Below are 19632 nucleotides of genomic sequence, written 5' to 3' on the forward strand. Positions count from 1 at the left end.
TTATTATTAGCAACGAAAAAAACGTAGTGATAAATCGTGTTACCTATAAGTTAGGAACCTAAATTAAAAGACTGCATATAAGTTAGGAACATAAATTAAAAGACTACCAATAAGGTAGATACAAAAATAGACAAATAAAAATTGTATGTTACCTATAAAAAATATGTAAATAAATACTATTATACATTGTCGAAAATATGAAAAAACACATATATATACCTATGCAATAGGCAATAGAACAATATACCTACACTATAGGATTTCTACTATATATATCTACAAGAGTATGTAATATACCTCTACCATAGTGTGAACAAAAATAAAAATTGTTACCTATAACTCAAGTACTAAACGATGTGTTTGCAAATTGATCTGGTTTTTCCTTGCATGCTTCAAATGATCTGGTTTTCCTTGCATGCTTCGATTGGAAACCGCAAAAATGCGTAGGTAGTTGTTTTAGAGGGAAATGCCGTTTTGGATCATTATTGATCCTTTGTGTCTTACAATATAAATTTAGCAAATGAATGCCATTATCCATCACTACCTCTCTTTGATCTGCTCTTGCATGTGATGTATGTTTCCGTGTGCATACAGAGGTACGAAAAGTTCCACAATCAAATGCTTTGGTCGACAATGTATAATAGTTTGTAACAACGTAATTTTGGGATATGTTTGTGATTTTTTTCCTTTTTTATTCAATGACAAACGTTATAAATGGCTAACTATTATCACATAAATTACTATTACCCAATTCAAAGCATAAGGGGCAACATTGGAACAAAAAATGATTTTAAAAAATTAAAAATAAAAAGATTACGTCATAAAAGATTAAAAAAGAAATGTAATCCTATGTGGCACAAAAGTTAAAGAACTTGTATCAAGTCACAAAATTCGAGGATTAAACCCAACTTTTCAATAGAGATTTGGATCTATATCAACTTTTCTATTTTTATTAACGGATCATGTTCGTGTTTGATAGTAATCAATATTAATTGAACTCATTTTATTAACTGTGCTGAATGACTCATTACTAAACTATCCCGTATATAATTGTATCATGTTCACATTGATTCACATATATTGTGAAATGAAAGCTACCTTAATTATGATACTTACAAAACTATAAGGAAAAGCCTACAATCATACCATTACTCATACACATGAGAAAATAAATAATTCTATTAACCTAATACTAGTTTAAAAAGCTTATCTTGTCAAAATCGAAATTTTTGTGTTCGATATTAACCCAATTCATCTATTATTCATATTAACATGTGTTAAATCGAGAATCTCACTAATTTTGTGTCAAATTTGAATCTTGTCATGTCAAAAATTACCACCTGAAACATGTGGTAGAGTTTTGCTATGGTCTACTGGTGGGAAGAAATATTGTTCACATGTGATAATTGCTAATTACATATCAACAATAAAAAAATCATCACATTCTTAGAAAAAAAATATAATAAAAAAGGTGGTTTCTTTTGAATGACTAAACACTTCACCGTAAGCCACAAGAACTTTGCCTAGTCTATGTGCAAGTTGTGGTCGGTCGTTTGCAGCTTAATGCTAAAAGGCAACGTCACTACACCTAAAGCCAGAAACTTTAGAAATCAAAACAAACACTTGGGCCATCACAAATTCACAATTCACTATCAGAAAGAAGTGGAAGAAGAAGCGATGCAAAGGAAGCAAACGCTGCTGCTCGACCAATGTGGCCATTGGCAAGCAGAAGCAGAAAAATGACACGTCTCCTCTTCTTGACCCAATCACTCTCTTCCAATCCCAAACCCATTTCTCATTCTCACACTTACTACAATTACAGTGTCTCTCGCTCTTTCCACAACTCTATCTCCAATCTCTCCTTGGTAAGCTACTAAGCCTTCTCAATAAAAATCTATTCTTACCATAACCAGCAATTCAATGAATTCATATCGTATGTTCATCTTCTAGGCTTTTCTTCATCCAATTCGAAGCCCTGCAATTTGTGCTTTTTGTTCAAAACCCAGTAGCGCGGTGGGAGTTGGGTCACTACCCAGCATGACTGAGGATATATCGTATCTGACGCAGCGTGAAGCTGCTGAGATTGATGAGATTCTCATGGGTCCTCTCGGCTTCAGTGTCGACCAGTTAATGGTCAGTCTCTTTTTTGGTTTTTTAAGCAACTTTTTATCGTGGGTTCGGTTAATAGTTAATTATTTCACAATCCTAATCATGGGTTCGCATAAAGTTTCGTTTTGATTGACTTTGCAGGAATTGGCTGGTTTGAGCGTGGCCACTTCCATAGCAGAGGTAATGCTTTTCTGTTCTCTTCTCTCTGTCTATTGAGATTAATTGAATATGAGCTCATTGTCTTTGCAGTTTGTTATGCTATTGTTTCCTTGCTTTTGGACTTTTTGATTGGTCCTGTTCTTGATGATGATCATGCATATTCACGAATTCAACTTGTAATCTTTAATTTGCTAATAGAAGATGTGTTATAACTTTTCCTTGTCATTATGACTGAATGGTGTGATAAATCTAGCATTCTGTTGAGATGCAATGAGATTATTTCATCTAAGTATTCTGCAATACGCTACTACTTACTGCAATGTTCATTTAGTGGGATTGAGGAACTTCATTCATGTGATATGACGTTTTATTTTTGTTGCTTGATTTATTTGACAGGTCTATAAACCGAGCGAGTATAATCGTGTCCTTGCAATTTGTGGCCCTGGAAACAATGGTGGTGATGGTCTTGTGGCTGCTCGTCACCTGCATCACTTTGGATACAAACCTTCTGTTTGTTATCCAAAGCGTACTGCTAAGCCTCTTTATACTGGTCTGGTTACTCAAGTATGGAATAGAACTCAAAGTTGAAAACTCTTTGAATGCGGGGTTATATTATACATATATATGGGGGCTGTTGGATTTTCTGTGGAGACTTGTTTTAGAAGATATTCTTATTTGATGGAGTAATTTTGCAGCTGGAATCACTGTCAGTCCCATTCATCTCAGTGGAAGATCTACCTTTGGACTTGTCAAAGGACTTTGATATTATTGTAGACGCAATGTTTGGTTTCTCATTCCATGGTAATTACTAAATTTTTGTTTTGGAATTTTTTTTTTTTTTTTCTCTATGTAGTCACCATGCCAATACAGTTTTTTTTTTTTTTTTTTGGACACAACCACTCTGATTCTCATTCGATTATTGTCTTGTGTGTAAAAGAGCTATCTTGATAAGTAGGAAATACTTTACATTTATCTAAAAACTCTGTGAACATATGAACAGTGGATGCCTGAAATTGCCAGGCAATCTCTCAAAATAATGTCTGGGTTGTTATTTCTCCCCGGTGCTGAATTTACTTGTTCTACAGCTTGATGAGATCTCAATTTTTTTCCCTTTTGGACCATAGATTGGAATTCAACTTAGGTAATTCTCAACGCATTCATATTGGACCTAGTAAATTCCCACATATTCAGTTCATTCATGTTTAAATTGACAGGTTGCTATACACGAACTTCATAAGAATTCAGTGCAGAAGATAGTTCTGGTGTTTTCATAGGATTAACTTTGACATGCTCAATTTTCTTAGATAAGCCATTGCCCTTTGAAAAACTCTCAATTCAGATTTATGGGTCTGTACTCTTTTTTGTTCATGTAGACCCTGACATCTGACCACTTGATAAGTCTCATCCAGATTATAAATTCTTCACTCTTGATGGTTGTGTTGTTTATTTAACTGTCTACATGATATATCTAACTGCTTTCATTTGTAATGCTTCAGGTTCCCCAAGGCCCCCATTTGATAATCTGATCCAAAAGCTTGTTTGTATAAATAACTATGATCAAACACGCCAAAAGTCCTCCGCTGTTGTCTCCATAGATATTCCATCTGGGTGGCATGTTGAAGGGGATGGTGGTGCTGAAGGCATCAAACCTGACATGTTGGTATGTTCTTGAGGAACACCTCAACTACACATCATTGCATTTTGAGTTTTGTTTAGAAAATTTGACGTGTATTTACATGTACATGTATATTGTTTTATTTGTGATGAACATTGTTGATGAAAACTTGCTACCTTCCAGGTTTCTCTGACTGCTCCGAAGTTGTGTGCAAAGAAATTTTTTGGTCCACACCATTTTCTGGGTGGTAGATTTGTCCCACCATCTATTGCTGATAAATATAAGCTTCGTCTTCCACCATATCCTGGAACTTCTATGTGTGTTCGAATTGGAAGGCCAGCACAAGTTGATATATCAGCTCTAAGAGAGAACTATGTTTCTCCTGAGTTTCTCGAGGAACAGGTGGAGGCTGATCCTTTTGATCAGGTACAGATTATTTAAATGCGTAGTTGATTATCATATTTAGTTGCAAAGGGTATGGATTAGTTAAACGCGCACTTGATTTTGATTTTGTCACATTTAGTTGCAAAGCTTCCCCTCATGTTTCAAGCCTTTAACTATTTTACAGTTCGGCAAATGGTTCGACGATGTAGTGGCTGCTGGCTTGAGGGAACCAAATGCTATGGCCTTGTCAACTGCTAGCAAGAATGGAAAACCGTAATATCTGTTTCCTTCGTTACTATGTATCTTTTATTAATACTCTTGCATGTTAGATGAAATTTTATTGGTTTCACTATAGTTTCTAAATTTCTTTCTTTGCAATTATCATTTTGGATTTTAATTTGATTTTTCTTATTCTATATATGATCTGTTGATTTTTTATTAGTTTTTTTTTTGTCGAATATTTTATTTTATTTTATTAGTTTTCTCAACATAATTTAGTTTTTTTTTTTACAGCTCATCTCGCATGGTATTGCTCAAAGGATTTGATAAGAATGGTTTTGTCTGGTTAGTATCTGTCTGTTTATGGCCGTACATACATCAACAATGTCGTGAATGGTGTTTTTCATTAAATGATTGTAATATTCTTAATTCAATGCTATTAATGTATGCAGGTACACCAACTATGAAAGTCGAAAGGCACATGAATTGTCTGAAAATCCTCATGCATCTCTTCTGTTCCACTGGGATGGTCTTAATCGGCAGGTAAGCCATGTTTTTCACTTTAAGACTAGTTATTTTAGAATGTTGGGCATATAGTGCTGGTGTGCATGGGTTACACCTACTTATTTGTTTTGGCCTGATGTAGGTTGTACCTCCTTGGTGCTTTTTCAATAAATGCTTTAAATACTGATACTAGAAAAACTGGGTGAGTGAGGTCATTTTTGTTTACATATCCATTCCCTTTGCAAAGTAGAAGAATGGTAATTTTCTGGGTAAAAGAAAACCACATTAGTGCACATACACCTGATCTCGAAGCATGTATGCCATATCCTTCTTTGGGCTCTCGCGATGAGATATTTTGTGTTGATTGTGCTATGCACTCCTCTAAACAAGTTCAAATGACATTATCATAAATTATCATGATGTTATTGTTTCTCTCAAAAAATCATGATGTTATTGTTTGTATTCCTCTTAACTTAGGAGCTACAAATAACCTCCCGAAAAGAGAGAGAGAGAGAGAGAGAGAGTATGTATATCTTTCGAACTTTTGAAAGTTGATAATTGTGTTGTCAATGATAGAATGCCTGCTGGAAGGGTTTCTTTTGCATGGTTTACTTCAGAACTGAGTTTGGCCTTGGCATGTGGTTTAAAAAAAAAAAAAAAAAAAAAAAAATCACAATTGCATCCCCCCATGCTAATTGCTTTTGAAGTTTCAGTAACTCTGATGTTACTCGCTCTGTAAATTTGGAATACAGATAGTAAACTTAAGTATTTTGTTGATAGTACTGCTGCTTATTTTCTCATTCCTTTTAATGCAATTATTCTTTCTTTAATTTCCTTTTTTTTTGGGGGGGGGGGGGGTTCCTTGTATTAAAAAAAGGGTTATCTAGGTGCCTTTTCTGGATTGTGAATGTTTGCTTCTTTTTCTTATTTCTATGCATAATTAGGTGCCTTCTCTGGATTATGAGTCCTGTTACTTTTGGATGGTCACCCTCAATTAATAGTGCAGTTTGGATGTGATCCTATATTCTGGCCCACCTTGACCACCTTGAGCATTAGAAGTGATTCGGGGATTTCATCCTGGACTTTAAGGAATATAGTGTTGATTTACTGAACTACCAACGTTTGATCTAGAAGCAGATGTTTGTTTTCATGCCTTTGCACTACTGGGGCTTTGCTCTTTGATGATGTTTGTGGATGAAGATCATGTCTTAACATTATCGATGATTTGTAGGTACGAGTGGAAGGTTCTGTACAGAAAATTTCTGATGAGGAATCTGATCAGTACTTCCATAGCCGCCCTCGAGGAAGTCAGATTGGAGCAATAGTTAGTAAGCAGGTTTGTTTGTTTCAAATTTCTCTGATATCCTGAACACTAGCGTGACAGAATACATTCATTCTTGATTGTTGCATAAATTTTGAAGCTCGCAAGTTTTCTTTAAGAATCAGTAAAAAATGTGAGAAAATTTAAACTAATATTATTTGATCAATAAGGGAGATGATTAACTTCATTTGGCGAATCTTCAACTCTTTCTTTCCAATTTTATCAAACCAAATTTAGTGCAATTGCACTGCCACAGACTGTATTTCGTCAAAATTTAAACCTACCACCAAAAAATAAATTACAAAAATTTAAAATGTAAAACAAAGATTACACAGTAAATGGGAAGATAAATGTCAAAGATTTTGGATGACTGGGTGGTTCAGTTGGTAAAGGTAGTTTTGTATTATTAATTTTACTATTATTCCATTTTTCATTCTCAATTTTACTGATACTTTTAATTTTCTATAATAATATAAATAATTTGCATCTTCTTCCTCCAGAGCACTGTAGTTCCTGGAAGGCATGTTTTGTATGACCAATACAAAGAGCTAGAGGAAAAGTTCTCTGATGGGTAAGTCATTGGCCCAATCCCCTGCAACCATCTTATATGCCGTGGACTATGGGTGTAATCTTTGTAACGTGTTCACTTTCCTATCAGAACAACCTTTAAGTAAAATGAAACAGATTTGCATTCTTTGTATGCAATATGAAATTAAATTCCACTTGTTTTTTCTGTGTGCAGAAGTATAATTCCTAAACCTAAAAACTGGGGAGGGTACAGACTTAAGCCAGAGCTGTTTGAGTTTTGGCAAGGCCAAAAGTCTCGCTTGCATGACAGGTGGTTTCTATCCCCTTTATGATGGGTGGTTCTTATTGCATTGCTTTTTCTATTGTATCTACAGATGGCTTGTAACAAATTAATGGAGCAGATATGTGCCTAAAACATCAAAATATTTTGGTGTCTGTATCGTGGATACTTGAAACTTAAATAGAATTTATTCTTTCTCTGGCTTGGATATGAACTGTTACTCTGATATAAGTTGAGTTGGGTTGGTCCAAACCATTTTGATGGATTGAGTTCATTCTAGCAAACCTTCGGGTTTTGATACTGTTAGTTGATTTCAAAAAAGTTATCTTAAATCCTGTTATCTTGGATACTCTTACTTATTTAAAAGATTTTTCTTTTCTGTGGTGGTCTTAAATGGAAATCTTATTATTTTATGATTTGTTTATCATATTGTTGGAATCTGAATACTTACATATAATGATCGTATGTTGTTGCCCCCTGCCACAGAAAAAAAACAAAACAAAAGAACAGCGTGTAGTTAGCTCAAAATTCTCAGAGTAAATTATGTTTTCTTGATAGGCTGCAATATTCTCCCGAGGAGATCAATGGACAACAAGTGTGGAAAATTGAGCGGTTGGCTCCTTGATGAGTATTTTCAGCATCTTCATTGTGAAGTTCCTTCAGGGTATTGTCTACTATATCATTACGGCCCCTATTATTTTTTTCATTGTTCTCTTTCTTCTATTAGCAACCAACATCCATGTGTAATGTAATGGCAGGTAAGTTACGAGCACGTACATTTAGAATGGTGTTGGTCTTATTCTGAAGGCACACTCTATGTTAAAATTTGTTGTTGGCCCTATGAATAGGCATCAAATGTCATAAAATAAAACAATTGAATATATAACATGAACTTTGTTGGGTTGGAAAATTTTTTGCCAAGATGGAGCATATGTCCTCACTTACAATGCACAATCATTCAATCATCCATATGGTATTGAATTCTTTTGCCATTTTCTACTGTGCTCTAGTACTGTTTCCAATGAATGGAACATTTTAGACTAGTTATAAACGATTTGGTGAATCAGGTAGCCATGAATAGTGAAATACATTGTTAAGGGTATACGGAGATCTGTGCCAAAAGTTTGGAACTGTACCATTGCCTTGGTGATTAGTTAGTGTCAAAATTGCCACCGGAAGATTGGACTTGGGTTTTAGAGTTCCATGAATCAGCCAGTCATACCTAAAAGACCTATTCCTCCAGTTGTACTGGCAGTCTTCCATCTAGCCCCCATAATCTAGTCACACTGCCTGTTCTACCTCTTTTTCTAATACTTTCGATCAGCTAAGTCTTAGCTCAACTTTTGTTCCTTTGATATGAAAATTTTGGAGGAATCACCTGGGCTTGAATGCTGGAAGGGTATTTGAATTTAGGTAAACTTTTCTTTTTATGTAGAGGAGGTCAAGAGGGGCAGATGAGGTACGAAGTTACGAACTTCGACCCAAGTATGGGGCAAATGCTCACTATGGCTGGAGTTATCGGAACTATAAACTGTGATGAATTTTGGGAGATTTTGTCACGGTGTCTTCTGTAGCAAAAGTTATAGGATAGGGTGATCATATACTCGTGAGGGTGATTGTGATAGGTTTAAATGTGATGACCATCATTGAACACAGCCACACTTCATGGGAGCTTGGCTGCAGTTCTATATTTGGAGTTAGAAGTGTGACAGTTTGTCACATGCTTAGATGGAAATTGCTTTTGCTAGTGGATCCAAAAGTTAACACTGTTTCTATTCAAATATCATAATTGACTAACAAGTATTTGCCTTTGATGACCACAAGAAATACATAATTAATAAATTTTATAATTTTAAAATCACAGTGGCCCAAAAATTAAACAGAAAGAAAGGAGAAATTCTTTTTGCTCTTAAGAATATTTAAAGCCCTCGCTAAAATCTTAAGCTTTTGGAGGTTTGTTTAATGCATGCTTCTTGTCAATTGTGTTTGATTATGCTTTACTAAAGTTGGGGGACTAAATTTTTGCAGACTTTTATGGGAGCATGATAGTCTGTGAAATGGTGGACAAAGAATTATTGAGTTTGTTTAAGTTTAAACTCTCCAAATTGCTTAAAGCCTACTGTCTTTGTTTTTGGAGGCTTCCTAATATTAATATTGCTTATATTTGAGTGTTGTGGTAGTATGATCATGATTTATGACCAGAATTTGGCTCCACCATGAAAATAAATATATACTTAAAAAAACTCAACCAAAAAAAAAAAAAATTTATTTTCAAGGATCTTTTGACCAGCTGAGAAACTGAAGGCTGACACTTACTTTATATCATTCAAAGGCCAATTTGATGCAAGCTGACCACACCATTCACTTTTTCTTTTGAAGAAGAGAGGTGGGTTGGGTTGTTGATTTTCCTCCTTCTTTATACATGAATGGAAGAGAAGAGTAAAAATATTCAAAGGGGACTCTGACTGTGCCATGTTTACACATCACCCACAATATCACAAAGATCCTAAAGAAGAAGGAGAAGAGGTGGGGAATTTTTTTGAAAAGAATTCTAGAGGAGAAATTATTAGAAGATTCTCTCTCTCTCTCTCTCTCTCTCTCTCTCTCAAATCATGCATCTAAAAAGGCCTGGGCCTCTTTTAATATATTCCACAAGTGGGCAAAGTTGTTTTATCAAAACCACAAGAGCATTTTTCTGATATATCAATATTTCTACTCTGCCAATTGCTAATGGATATAGTTGAAGGCCATTGACCCCCCCTGAGAATGTCTCTTTGAATGACCCCTCAGCAGCCAATTTGTTTTGCGAGTGGCCACGTCCTTAACTAATAGTTGATAATTCATTGGAATTTCTAATTGCTAAGGATGATAATGTGTGTAAGCAAGCACCTATGGGCTGTATGGATAAACCCTCTTTGTTTTTTTAATTTCTATTTGTAAGCGTTTTCAGATAATTAAAAACTAATAATGTACAAAAGTAACCGCTTTTAATCATTTGAGATATAAATCCTTTTCTAGTATTCTTTGAGTTAGAGAAGGCATTTTTGAAAGAAAAAAGAATTAGAAAACATTTTTTTATTTATGAATATGTATAAACACTTGAGCTTCTAATGAATGTTTTCTTATGTGCTTAGGGAACCAAAGAATAACCTTCTCTTTAAATTTACAGAATTGCATCCCACTAATTCGGCGCCTTGATCAACAAAATTAAGAAATATTATTTGTGAAGAACGAGAATCACCCCAAATTTTCAGAGAATCTTTTGTCGTTAGTCCAAAATTCATATTATACCAACATTTTGCTATTATTTTATAGTGAAAACGACTGCCATAAAATTAGGATGACGCAGTAATAGAAAAACAAAAAACAAAAAACTTGGATTCTGGCAAAGAAAACAAATGTGAAAATTACTGACATAAAAATTGGTGAGAAGGAATGGTTTTTATGATTAATATATGGAAAGCTGATTTGAAATTCAGATGGTAGTGCCCAATAGCTTAAATCATCATTGTGGGGGTGTGGATTGTGGATTGGTGTACCATTTTCTTGAGCTTTCAAATGAGTTGAAACTTTTTTTTTCCTTTCAAACGACTTTTGAATGTACAAAACAGACATCCAAAGTGGGGTTCAATCTTATCTCCAGTAGGAAATTATGGTGCCCCTCAGCAAACACAAAAACGAAAAAAAAAATTGAAGAGGTGAGGGAGGACCCATTATTCTAGAATCCATGAGAGAGTGCCCCGTATGCCCCCACACAGTCTCCTCCAAAGGGGGGCACTTTGTGTTGTGAGAGACTGACCCACTTTCCTATGTATTATGACTTTTGGGTGAGCATTAAAGGAATATTAACGGTTTACTATATGACTTGGTTGTGTCTTTTTAGGAATTACATGGGGCATGCTGTGAATTATTGGCGATTCTCACACTCTTTTGATACAAATGATGGTTCCTAGAGGGCCATTGCGGTTTAGTTTAGTAAAAAAGTGTCTTAATTTATAGATTAGTGTCTCATATTTTAATATTCAAAACCCTCTCAGTCTTATCTTTATTAAACATCTAATTATAGTACTCTAATGGGATTTGCTTGCTTGTTTTGTTTTCTTTTACTACAATTGAAAACTTCTTTCTCTTTTAGTTTAGACTATCGCTTCAATAAATAAAACAAATGATAATTCATAGAGAAAAATTGAATATCGAGCTTCGAATGTAAGTGAATATTTTTAACAATTTGAGTTACAAGCTCTTGCATGGCAACATGAATTCAATTAAGAAAATGGGTCATTTTTGACAAAATATAAGTATAGTTTAACCCCTAATAATACCCATCCATTTTCTTCTTTTTCTCAAAAATCTAAACTTTAGTCAACTGTCTAACCTTCTTTAAATGATGCTTCAACTCCCTTTGAATATCAAATTTGGCTAAAGTTGCACTCGAAGCCCCATTTGATAAGAACAAAACTTTATCAAATGGCCCAATTGAAGCAACCTCTTTTTAACTCACTTTAGGATTATGAGAATTTCATTCTTTCAAATTAAGGAACACACGATATTATTATTTTTTGTCCAACAATAGATATCTTCGACTTTATCATTCTCTCTTTTTATTAATGAAATTCTAAATGTATAACGTCTGAATTTACAGTTCGTTTTATACTCATCTTTTCATCTTTAAATTAGCGATCGGGATCAAAGTGTGCATATAGGTGCATGGAATTAATGCAAGTGATAAGATAATCATATGTTTATGATCATAATCAAGTATTTTGCATCCTCCATCAGTCCATCCAAGTGGAAGCCATATATTAGGTTTAAGTATAAACATAAAATTTGTTTGTATGTGAAGGTTGTGCCCACAACTTCCAAGAGAAATGGGTATACATCTTTTCTTCAACCTTGGAGTTTGGAATTGGCTTCGATCGGCCTGTTAGCATATGCCATGTTTGGCCACTGTCTCACTGGCTTTGCCAATTTATAAATTTATATACATGTTGCACGTGAATAGAAATTAATATGCCAAGCTTAATTAAGATACCAAACACCATTTCAATAATATTTATAGTTTATATTATAAGTTCAATTATATGATTTAAAATTAATAACCGAGTTTTCTGTTCGGCTAAAATGTCGGCAACCTAATGTTAATATTAAAATGTAATATGGTCACCTCCATGATCGGATCCAAAGTTTTCTTTATACTTATGCTAAGAACAACCCAGAACTAAATTATATAGTAAAACCCTAGCAGACATGCGTGCTTAAAAGTTATATTGCCATACTTGTACTTAAGAAATATTATATGTTAAGGACGGGACATGACTAATCACAAACATTAACTTCATGATAAACATGTTGAATCATAATGTATCGAAATTATTGTAAACGATAATTGAAATATTCGAGATACATAATTTAATGATATTTAACTTCCTCCTATAAGTTACATATGCACATAAGTCGCATATGAGTCAAATAATTATCGAACCAAACCACACCAAACTTGAAATTTTAAAAATAAAAAAAAAGTTTGAATAAAGTAAGAGAAGACGTGAGATTATTAATTACAAAATTTATATAGAAGATTTTTTGTGGCTTGAAAACTAGAGAAAGAAAAGTATGCTGGGAAAGAGTGCAAAGTAGAGAAAAATAAAAACAAAAAACAAGATTTGTTAAAAATGAAAGGAAGGGCCATACTTTAGTGGTTGACCTCGTGCTTAGTTCAGCCATGAATGTGCTTAACAGACAAAAGTTTAAATAAAAAAATTAAATAAAAAGCCAAAAAACCGTAACCCTTTTGGCTTCACCGACTTTTGTTTTTCCTTTTTTTGGTGGTTTTTCCACCACACCACAAGCACAAGCAGCACCCACTATCCACCACTTGAGTCTTCTCTGGACTTAAACACCAGCCAGTGCCATTTGGATGGTTTCTGTTGTTTGTTTGTTTGTATTAGATTTTAAATATAATTTAAATTTGAACTCTGTACGTTAGCTTCTTCTCTGCTCTCTCTCTCTCTCTCTCTCTCTCTCTCTCTCTCTGCATTACTTTAATAACAACAACAATGATATTATTGTTAATAAAAGCATGATTATTTATAATTAAAGGGTGTAACTTTCATATTTTAATGCTAATTTTAATTAATAAAATAATAATTAATGGCATCCCCCAGCTAGCTCTCATGCCGTACACGTGACCCACATACTCAATGATCACTTTGGTGGGCCACACCTTGATTTGGGTCTTCTTCTTCACCAATCAACCACCTCCAAACAAAGCTCTCTCAACTTTTATTATTATTATTATTATTGTTATTGTTATTAAATATTAATTAATAATGTATTTAATGTGTTAATGTGTTAATGTGTTTGCTTAGCAAACAGTATAAGCATGTGCTAAGCAAATGGGGGTTGATGGGTTTGATGGGGTGGGGTGGGGGGCTGTGTGCTTATTTCATCCAGGACCATTTAATTTGGTGAAGTTTTTATCTAAAAAATGATGGGTGGATGTGTGTAAGTTGGTGAGATGGCTCAATCACAAGGGGTCGTTTAATGTATTGGACGGCTGAGATTGATTGATGTATCACTCCTCGTCCTTGTGTAAGGTCCCCATCAGTTTTTTTGTTTTTCTTTTGCCCCACTTTTTCTCTGGGGACAAGGACGGTTGCTCGAAAAGAGAAAAAGAGAAAAAAAAAAGAAGAAAAAAAAGAAGAAGCAAACTTAGAAGGAATGATACAATCAAAAAGCAAAGGCTATCATTCTTTCATTCTTTGGCAATGGTCACCCAAGAGACTATTCCCACCATATGCAATGTGGATAAGCAAAAGTACTTGAAAAAACTTGATGTTCTTTTATCGTTTCTATTGAACGCGCGTGCACACATATACACACCCTTATCCGTAAGCAAATCAAACTTCAATTCAAGATCTTCGTGGATCGTGGTCATGACGATCCAAGATACATGGATGAGAGGGAGAGAGAGAGATGAGAGAGATACCAATCCTTCGGTTTTCACCCAACATTAAGTTGAGCTTCCAATGGCTCGACGAGAAAGTAAAACAAGCTTTGCTTGAATTGAAACAACTTTTTTTTCTTTTTAATTTTTTTTTATGTCTAAACCCTTTGTGTTCCAAATCACTTGATCAATTGCACAGTCAGATCCCACTCTGATGATAAGTTTGCTTTTACCATCTTGCTAAATGGAATACCAACGAAGGCAGATAGATTTTTCTCTTCTAATTATGAGAGCTAGAGAGCTAGAGAGCTAGAGAGAGATAGTGAGTATTGGACTTGGCTGCTTTATAACGCAATCACGGGGGTGTGACAAGTCATCAAACTAAAGGGTCCCACTCCTAACTATATACAGGTCACACCAAAATCAATAATGCAATTCAACAGCAAATCGTAGGAGCAACCAATCCTGTAAAAGCCAGTTTTTTTATTCATCCCAAATGGTTTTCTCCATTGACCAGAAATCTTGTGTAAGCATGGTGATTTATATTGATCAGAAGGTTCTTTTTTTCTTTTGGCCAAGAGATTAGAGGAGATGATGCATTCAATTTATCATTCCACATTCAAGGGGGAGAAAAAAAAAAGAGCAAAGATGCAGACCTATCAAGTATATATATGGTATATGGTCCATGCATATTTTGGCATTTATTACCCATATCACATTGGCTAACAATAACAATAATAAATTCAACAGTCAGGTGCTACAACAACACATCTGAAAGAAACAAACACTTTGAAAGAGAAAGAGAAAGAGAAAGAAAGAGAGAATGAGATTGATGTATCAGTTTAGGCATTTAAATCTCACCAGCTACAGCTTAAACACTAAACTACCATTTGAATAAAAACTAAACAGACTAAGCTCTCTTCCTTTACTTCTCTACTGGTGGCACACAAGAGGCTAGAAACGTGGAAATTCAACCTGTTCCGAATATCCACTCCAAGAACTATCTCCATTTCCTGGACAAAAGATAAACAATATGGTTCCTTTGAAGATGGATAAATTATCAGTCTCTAATCAGCTCGCAAAACCCTCCCTCCGTTCGCCTCTGGCAGCCTTTGTTTATGATCAAATGAATATGGAAGCAAAAACAAACATTAAATTTAGAAGCGTACCAATACAACATTCGATAATCCAATACCTCGCAGAGGCATCCGCACCCCTCCTCCGATTTCTCTTGAAGAACCAAAGCAAATAACTGTAGTCTACGGTGCTCCTTTGAATGCCATTGCACATGTGGTGCCTGATTGTCACTGCAAAAGCCCAGCCCAGGATCAGAAGTTGTTTAATCATTTTTGTGCAACAGCCACCTCGCGGGATATATAAAAATCACCCGCACAACACTTCTTCCCCCCCACCCCGAAAACAAGGGTTAACTTGCTCAGATGCCGCCATAATACAATTTGAAACAACTTCTAAGTGCAAAGTTTATAGGATCTCAACAAACTTTGGAATATCATCCCTGGCTCCCTCAAGGGATCGATACATGTATAGTATATCGACATTCTCAGGCTCACCCGTGTCTTCCTCTTGTTCATTTTTCATTACTTCCACCACTAGGCCGGGAAGTTCTCGAGCAATCTCACGACAACCTTGGCGAGTTAATGTACACGAAGACATCCAGAGGAATCTCATATTGTAATAGTGATGCAAACCAGAGCGCAATGCTGTATCCCCAAAAGGGCTATCCCTGATTTCAAGCTTCTGCAAATTAGAGCAGCCCTCAAGCACATGTTTTAACCCTGTGTCACTGTCACCGGCAAAGGCAACTGAGAGAGTTCGAACCAATTTTCCATATTTTCCAATGTAACTGAAAGCTCCATCAGTCAGTAAACCAGAGACAGCAAGGCGGGTGAGCTTCTTGCAGTTCATAACAATTGCTCCAAAACCTTCATCCATGGACTCACCGGTAACATGGTCAGGCCGGTGGCGCCCCATTATACAGAGACGAAACACCACAAGATCCGAGCAATTCTTTGACATGGCTATCACAGCTGCATTTGTCATACGTTGGCAGAAATATAAAATAGATCGCAGTTTTCTACAACCCTCAGAAATTGCTTGGAGACCCACCTCGGAAACAGGACCCTCAATATCCTCCTGAGCATTAACTGGGAAAACCCGGAGCTCACGCAGGTCCTTGCAAGTTCGAGCTACTGCCTTAAGTCCTTCATCGCATATTGAATCGAGTACCTGCATGAAGATACAAAAAGTAAGCTCCACAAGCCAAAGTTCTCCAAAATGCTTTAAAATAAGTATATAGAACACATACCCAGAAGGTCTGGAGTTTGTGGCAGTGGCATATGACTGATTTAAGTTGTTCTGCATTGATATTCGCATAGCTGAAATTCAGAGTGGTGAGATTACCACAAACAGGGTTAATTGCAGGTAAGTAATCCAGCAAGATTTCCCTGAACCCAGATAGATACACTAGGGATTTGCAAGCAGCAAAAGCAGAGCGATAATCCAGTTCTTGATCACCCTGAGCCATGACCTCTGATGTATTGAATGAACCCGTTCCTAAGTGTGTGAGTTGGGGCGCTTGAACCATCAGACGGTATAGCTGCCCAATTGAAACAAAGCGGTTCAAGCTTAGTTTCTTCAGGGAAGGTGACCTAGCCACCAGCTTCTCCAATGCCTCGAAATTTATGAGGCATTCTACACATTCGAACATCAGAGACTCGAGACAGGTTTGACTCTCCGGAAAACAACATATCCAATCCACATCATCGTCCATAACATCAGATTCAGTCAGATCAAGCACTCTAAGCTGTCTGCAAAATACAACATTATTAACCTCAGTATTGGATCCCCATTGCAATATCACAATATCTTAGGCACCTGATTGACAGTGGGTATTCAATTATTTCATGCAGAGGAGAAAAAAGCATTACTTCGGAGATTCAAATACTTAACAAGGGGAAATAGAAAACCATTACTATCCACACAAATCCTCAAAACCGTAATAGATCTAAAAACACTAATCAGATCCAAACAATACCCATTAAAGCTTCAGCCTTTCAACTCCAAATCCAAAACCCATTTCACGGATCTAATCAACGACTGTTTACGCTAACCAAAACCCATGAATTTAACCTGAAACTAATTAAGAAATTAGCAAAGTACCTGCACTTGCTAGCGACCACGGCGAGCCCACTGGTCCCAAACCCATCGCAGCAAACAAGAACAAGCTCTTTAAACCCAGGAAACGACTCAGCCAAGAGGGCAAGATCGTCATCCGTCACAGACATGCGCTTAAGGAAAAGCTTCTCGAGCCAAGGGTAAGCCTTGGCCATGGAAGAGACCCAGGGCGCCAAGTGGGCCCCCCAATGGGCCGGCATGAGATTGAAATCGGCGAACCGGGGCTTCCCCTTGATTGTCACGGCCCGGACCCGGGTGAAGCGGGCCGTGGCCCGGCGTGGAGAGACCGCATAGCAGTTGCCGATGAAGAGCTCGGATCGGGTGAGGGCCTCCGCACGGTACCACGACTTGCAGACCAATGAGGCGGCGTTGCGGTCGCTGCGAGAGGTCAGGAAGCATAGCACGTTTTCGAGAACGTTCTCGAGGACTTGGTCCGAGTAGGGGACGCTGTACTCGATGGAGTTTCCGCCCGACCCGGATGACCCGGATACTCCGGAGCAGTTCCGGGCCTTGTTGGAGGCGATTTGACCGTCGATGAGATCAAACGGCGGTGATCGGTCGTCGTCCTCGGACATTTGGGATGAAGAGGATGAAGGGATTGAAGGGTCCTCCCCCATAAGCCCTTCTCTCACTCTTTTTCGTCTCAGTTTCGCTATCAGTCTCTGAATTTGGGATGATCTGAGTCTGGGTGTTTGATCAAATAGAAATATCAAAAACAAAAATCGAATCTTTTCTCTCTTTCTTTGCTGCTGTTTTGAATTTTTAATTCAGATCATGTTATGGGCTCTTGGAGAGTGAATTGGATTTGGGGGCTTTGAGGAGAGAGAGAGAGAGAGAGAGAGAGGTGGGTGTGATATGCAGAAATGGAGATGTGGGTTGGGATTATTTTAATTGGTCACAAGGGAGAGTGAACAGTAGGGCTCTGCTGTCTGTGTCTCAGTGTCTCTGAGCATTGGGATTCTCCATGCCATCTCTTCTTACACACACACACACTCTCTCTCTTCTCTCTCTTCTCTCTCTTTCATCTGTATTATCCAATGGCTCTCCACACTTCTCCTCCATTATTTGGGGGTTTTCCCCTTTACAAACCTTGTCTTTTTTCCCTTTCTTTATTTATATCATTTGGCTTCTCTTTTTTCTTTATTTCTTCCTCTCTTTTTCTGTTCTCTTCTTTTCTTTTCTTGTATTAACTATTTGGCTAAAATGTAGCAATGGTCTATGAATGACCAGACTTTTACTACGTTGGGTAACTTGTCCCATCCCCCCTCTTTTGCTATATGAGAAAAATCCAAAAGATCCCTAGCCGCCCCCGACTCTTCTTAGAGCTATTCCAACAGACGGGCCGAGCCCGAAGCGAGGGGGGAAAGAAAAAAAAAAATTCGTTCCACCGCCTAGCTTAAGCTCGAGGGGATTGTGGGATCCACCAATTCAGGCCAGCCCGAAGGCGAGATGAGCCCGAGCTTCAGCCCGCGGGCGCTGACGTCAGCAAGCGCGTTCAAATTTTTTTTACCGTTAGCGCGCTGACGTCAGCGCAACGCCAGCTCAAACGGAAAGTTGCCACGTGTCGCACCCTCAGCCCTCCGATCAGCATATCCGAATCCAATCCTACGGCTGAGCTTTTTTGGGCCAAAAAAATATGAAAAAAAATCGAAAAATGTTTTTAAAATTCTAAAAAATTCAAATTTTTTTTCTTCTATAAATACCTATCAATACCCTTCACTTTCAACACCAATCCTCATACATTTCATTATACTTCTACTATTATTCACTCTTTACTCAACATTTTCCTCTTTTTCATCTTGTATTTTGATTTCATATTTTTATGGCTTCTTCTATCGAAACTGGAGGAGCTTGGAGCACCATGGAAGATGTTTCCTTGTGTGAGGCTTGGCTCCAAATTTGTCATTGTCCCATGTCCGATAATGAGATGAAATTTTTTCATATTTGGAAAAAAATTCATGCCGAATTTTGTGAAAAAATTCCGGGGTCTACTCATACGGAGATGTCATTATCCAGTAGGTGAAAAATTCTCAATAAAGAGTTGGGAAAATGGAGAGCTGCCCTAGCAAAAGCGATGGACAACTATAGAAGCGGGGAAAATCGTATTAACGAGGTAAGTATTTTATAATTTGTGTTTTATTAAGTTTAATCTCCTAATATATATATTTTGTTAATATTGCTTGCATTTTCAATATTTTGTTAATATTTCTTGCATTTTCAATATTTTGTTCATATTTCTTGCAATATCAATATTTTGTTAATATTTCTTGCATTTTAAATATTTTGTTCATATTTCTTGCAATATCAATATGTTGTTAATATTTCTTGCATTTTAAATATTTTGTTCATATTTCTTGCATTATCAATATTTT

At 36.5% G+C, this 19632-nt stretch overlaps 2 protein-coding genes across 4 annotated transcripts; one reads left to right on the forward strand and one right to left on the reverse strand.

Annotated features, from left to right (window-relative positions):
• Positions 1–1573: 1573 nt before the first annotated feature.
• On the forward strand, positions 1574–9232 carry LOC117615065 (pyridoxine/pyridoxamine 5'-phosphate oxidase 1, chloroplastic). 3 transcript variants are annotated; one of them, XM_034344058.1, is made up of 15 exons: positions 1580–1865; positions 1951–2133; positions 2251–2289; positions 2665–2832; positions 2964–3069; positions 3765–3928; positions 4067–4309; positions 4452–4540; positions 4781–4831; positions 4939–5029; positions 6222–6326; positions 6812–6882; positions 7054–7149; positions 7678–7783; positions 9148–9232. In XM_034344058.1, the coding sequence occupies exons 1-14, from the start codon at positions 1710–1712 to the stop codon at positions 7742–7744; spliced, it is 1629 nt and encodes a 542-aa protein (XP_034199949.1). In that variant the 5' UTR covers positions 1580–1709; the 3' UTR covers positions 7745–7783; positions 9148–9232. The 3 variants fall into 3 exon arrangements, with proteins under 3 accessions (XP_034199950.1, XP_034199949.1, XP_034199948.1); XM_034344057.1 differs by lacking the exon at positions 9148–9232 and adding an exon at positions 7878–8029; XM_034344059.1 differs by lacking the exon at positions 9148–9232 and having other exon boundaries at positions 1574–1865; positions 7678–8029.
• A 5546-nt stretch (positions 9233–14778) lies between these two features.
• On the reverse strand, positions 14779–18348 carry LOC117634613 (transport inhibitor response 1-like protein). Its single transcript, XM_034368793.1, has 3 exons — positions 17246–18348; positions 16392–16893; positions 14779–16312 (listed from the first exon to the last, which is right to left on the reverse strand). The coding sequence occupies exons 1-3, from the start codon at positions 17875–17877 to the stop codon at positions 15548–15550; spliced, it is 1899 nt and encodes a 632-aa protein (XP_034224684.1). The 5' UTR covers positions 17878–18348; the 3' UTR covers positions 14779–15547.
• Between the last annotated feature and the right edge of the window lie 1284 nt (positions 18349–19632).

The sequence above is a fragment of the Prunus dulcis genome, chromosome 1 (genome assembly GCF_902201215.1).
Source record: "Prunus dulcis chromosome 1, ALMONDv2, whole genome shotgun sequence".
In the NCBI taxonomy this organism is placed as follows: Eukaryota; Viridiplantae; Streptophyta; class Magnoliopsida; order Rosales; family Rosaceae; genus Prunus; species Prunus dulcis.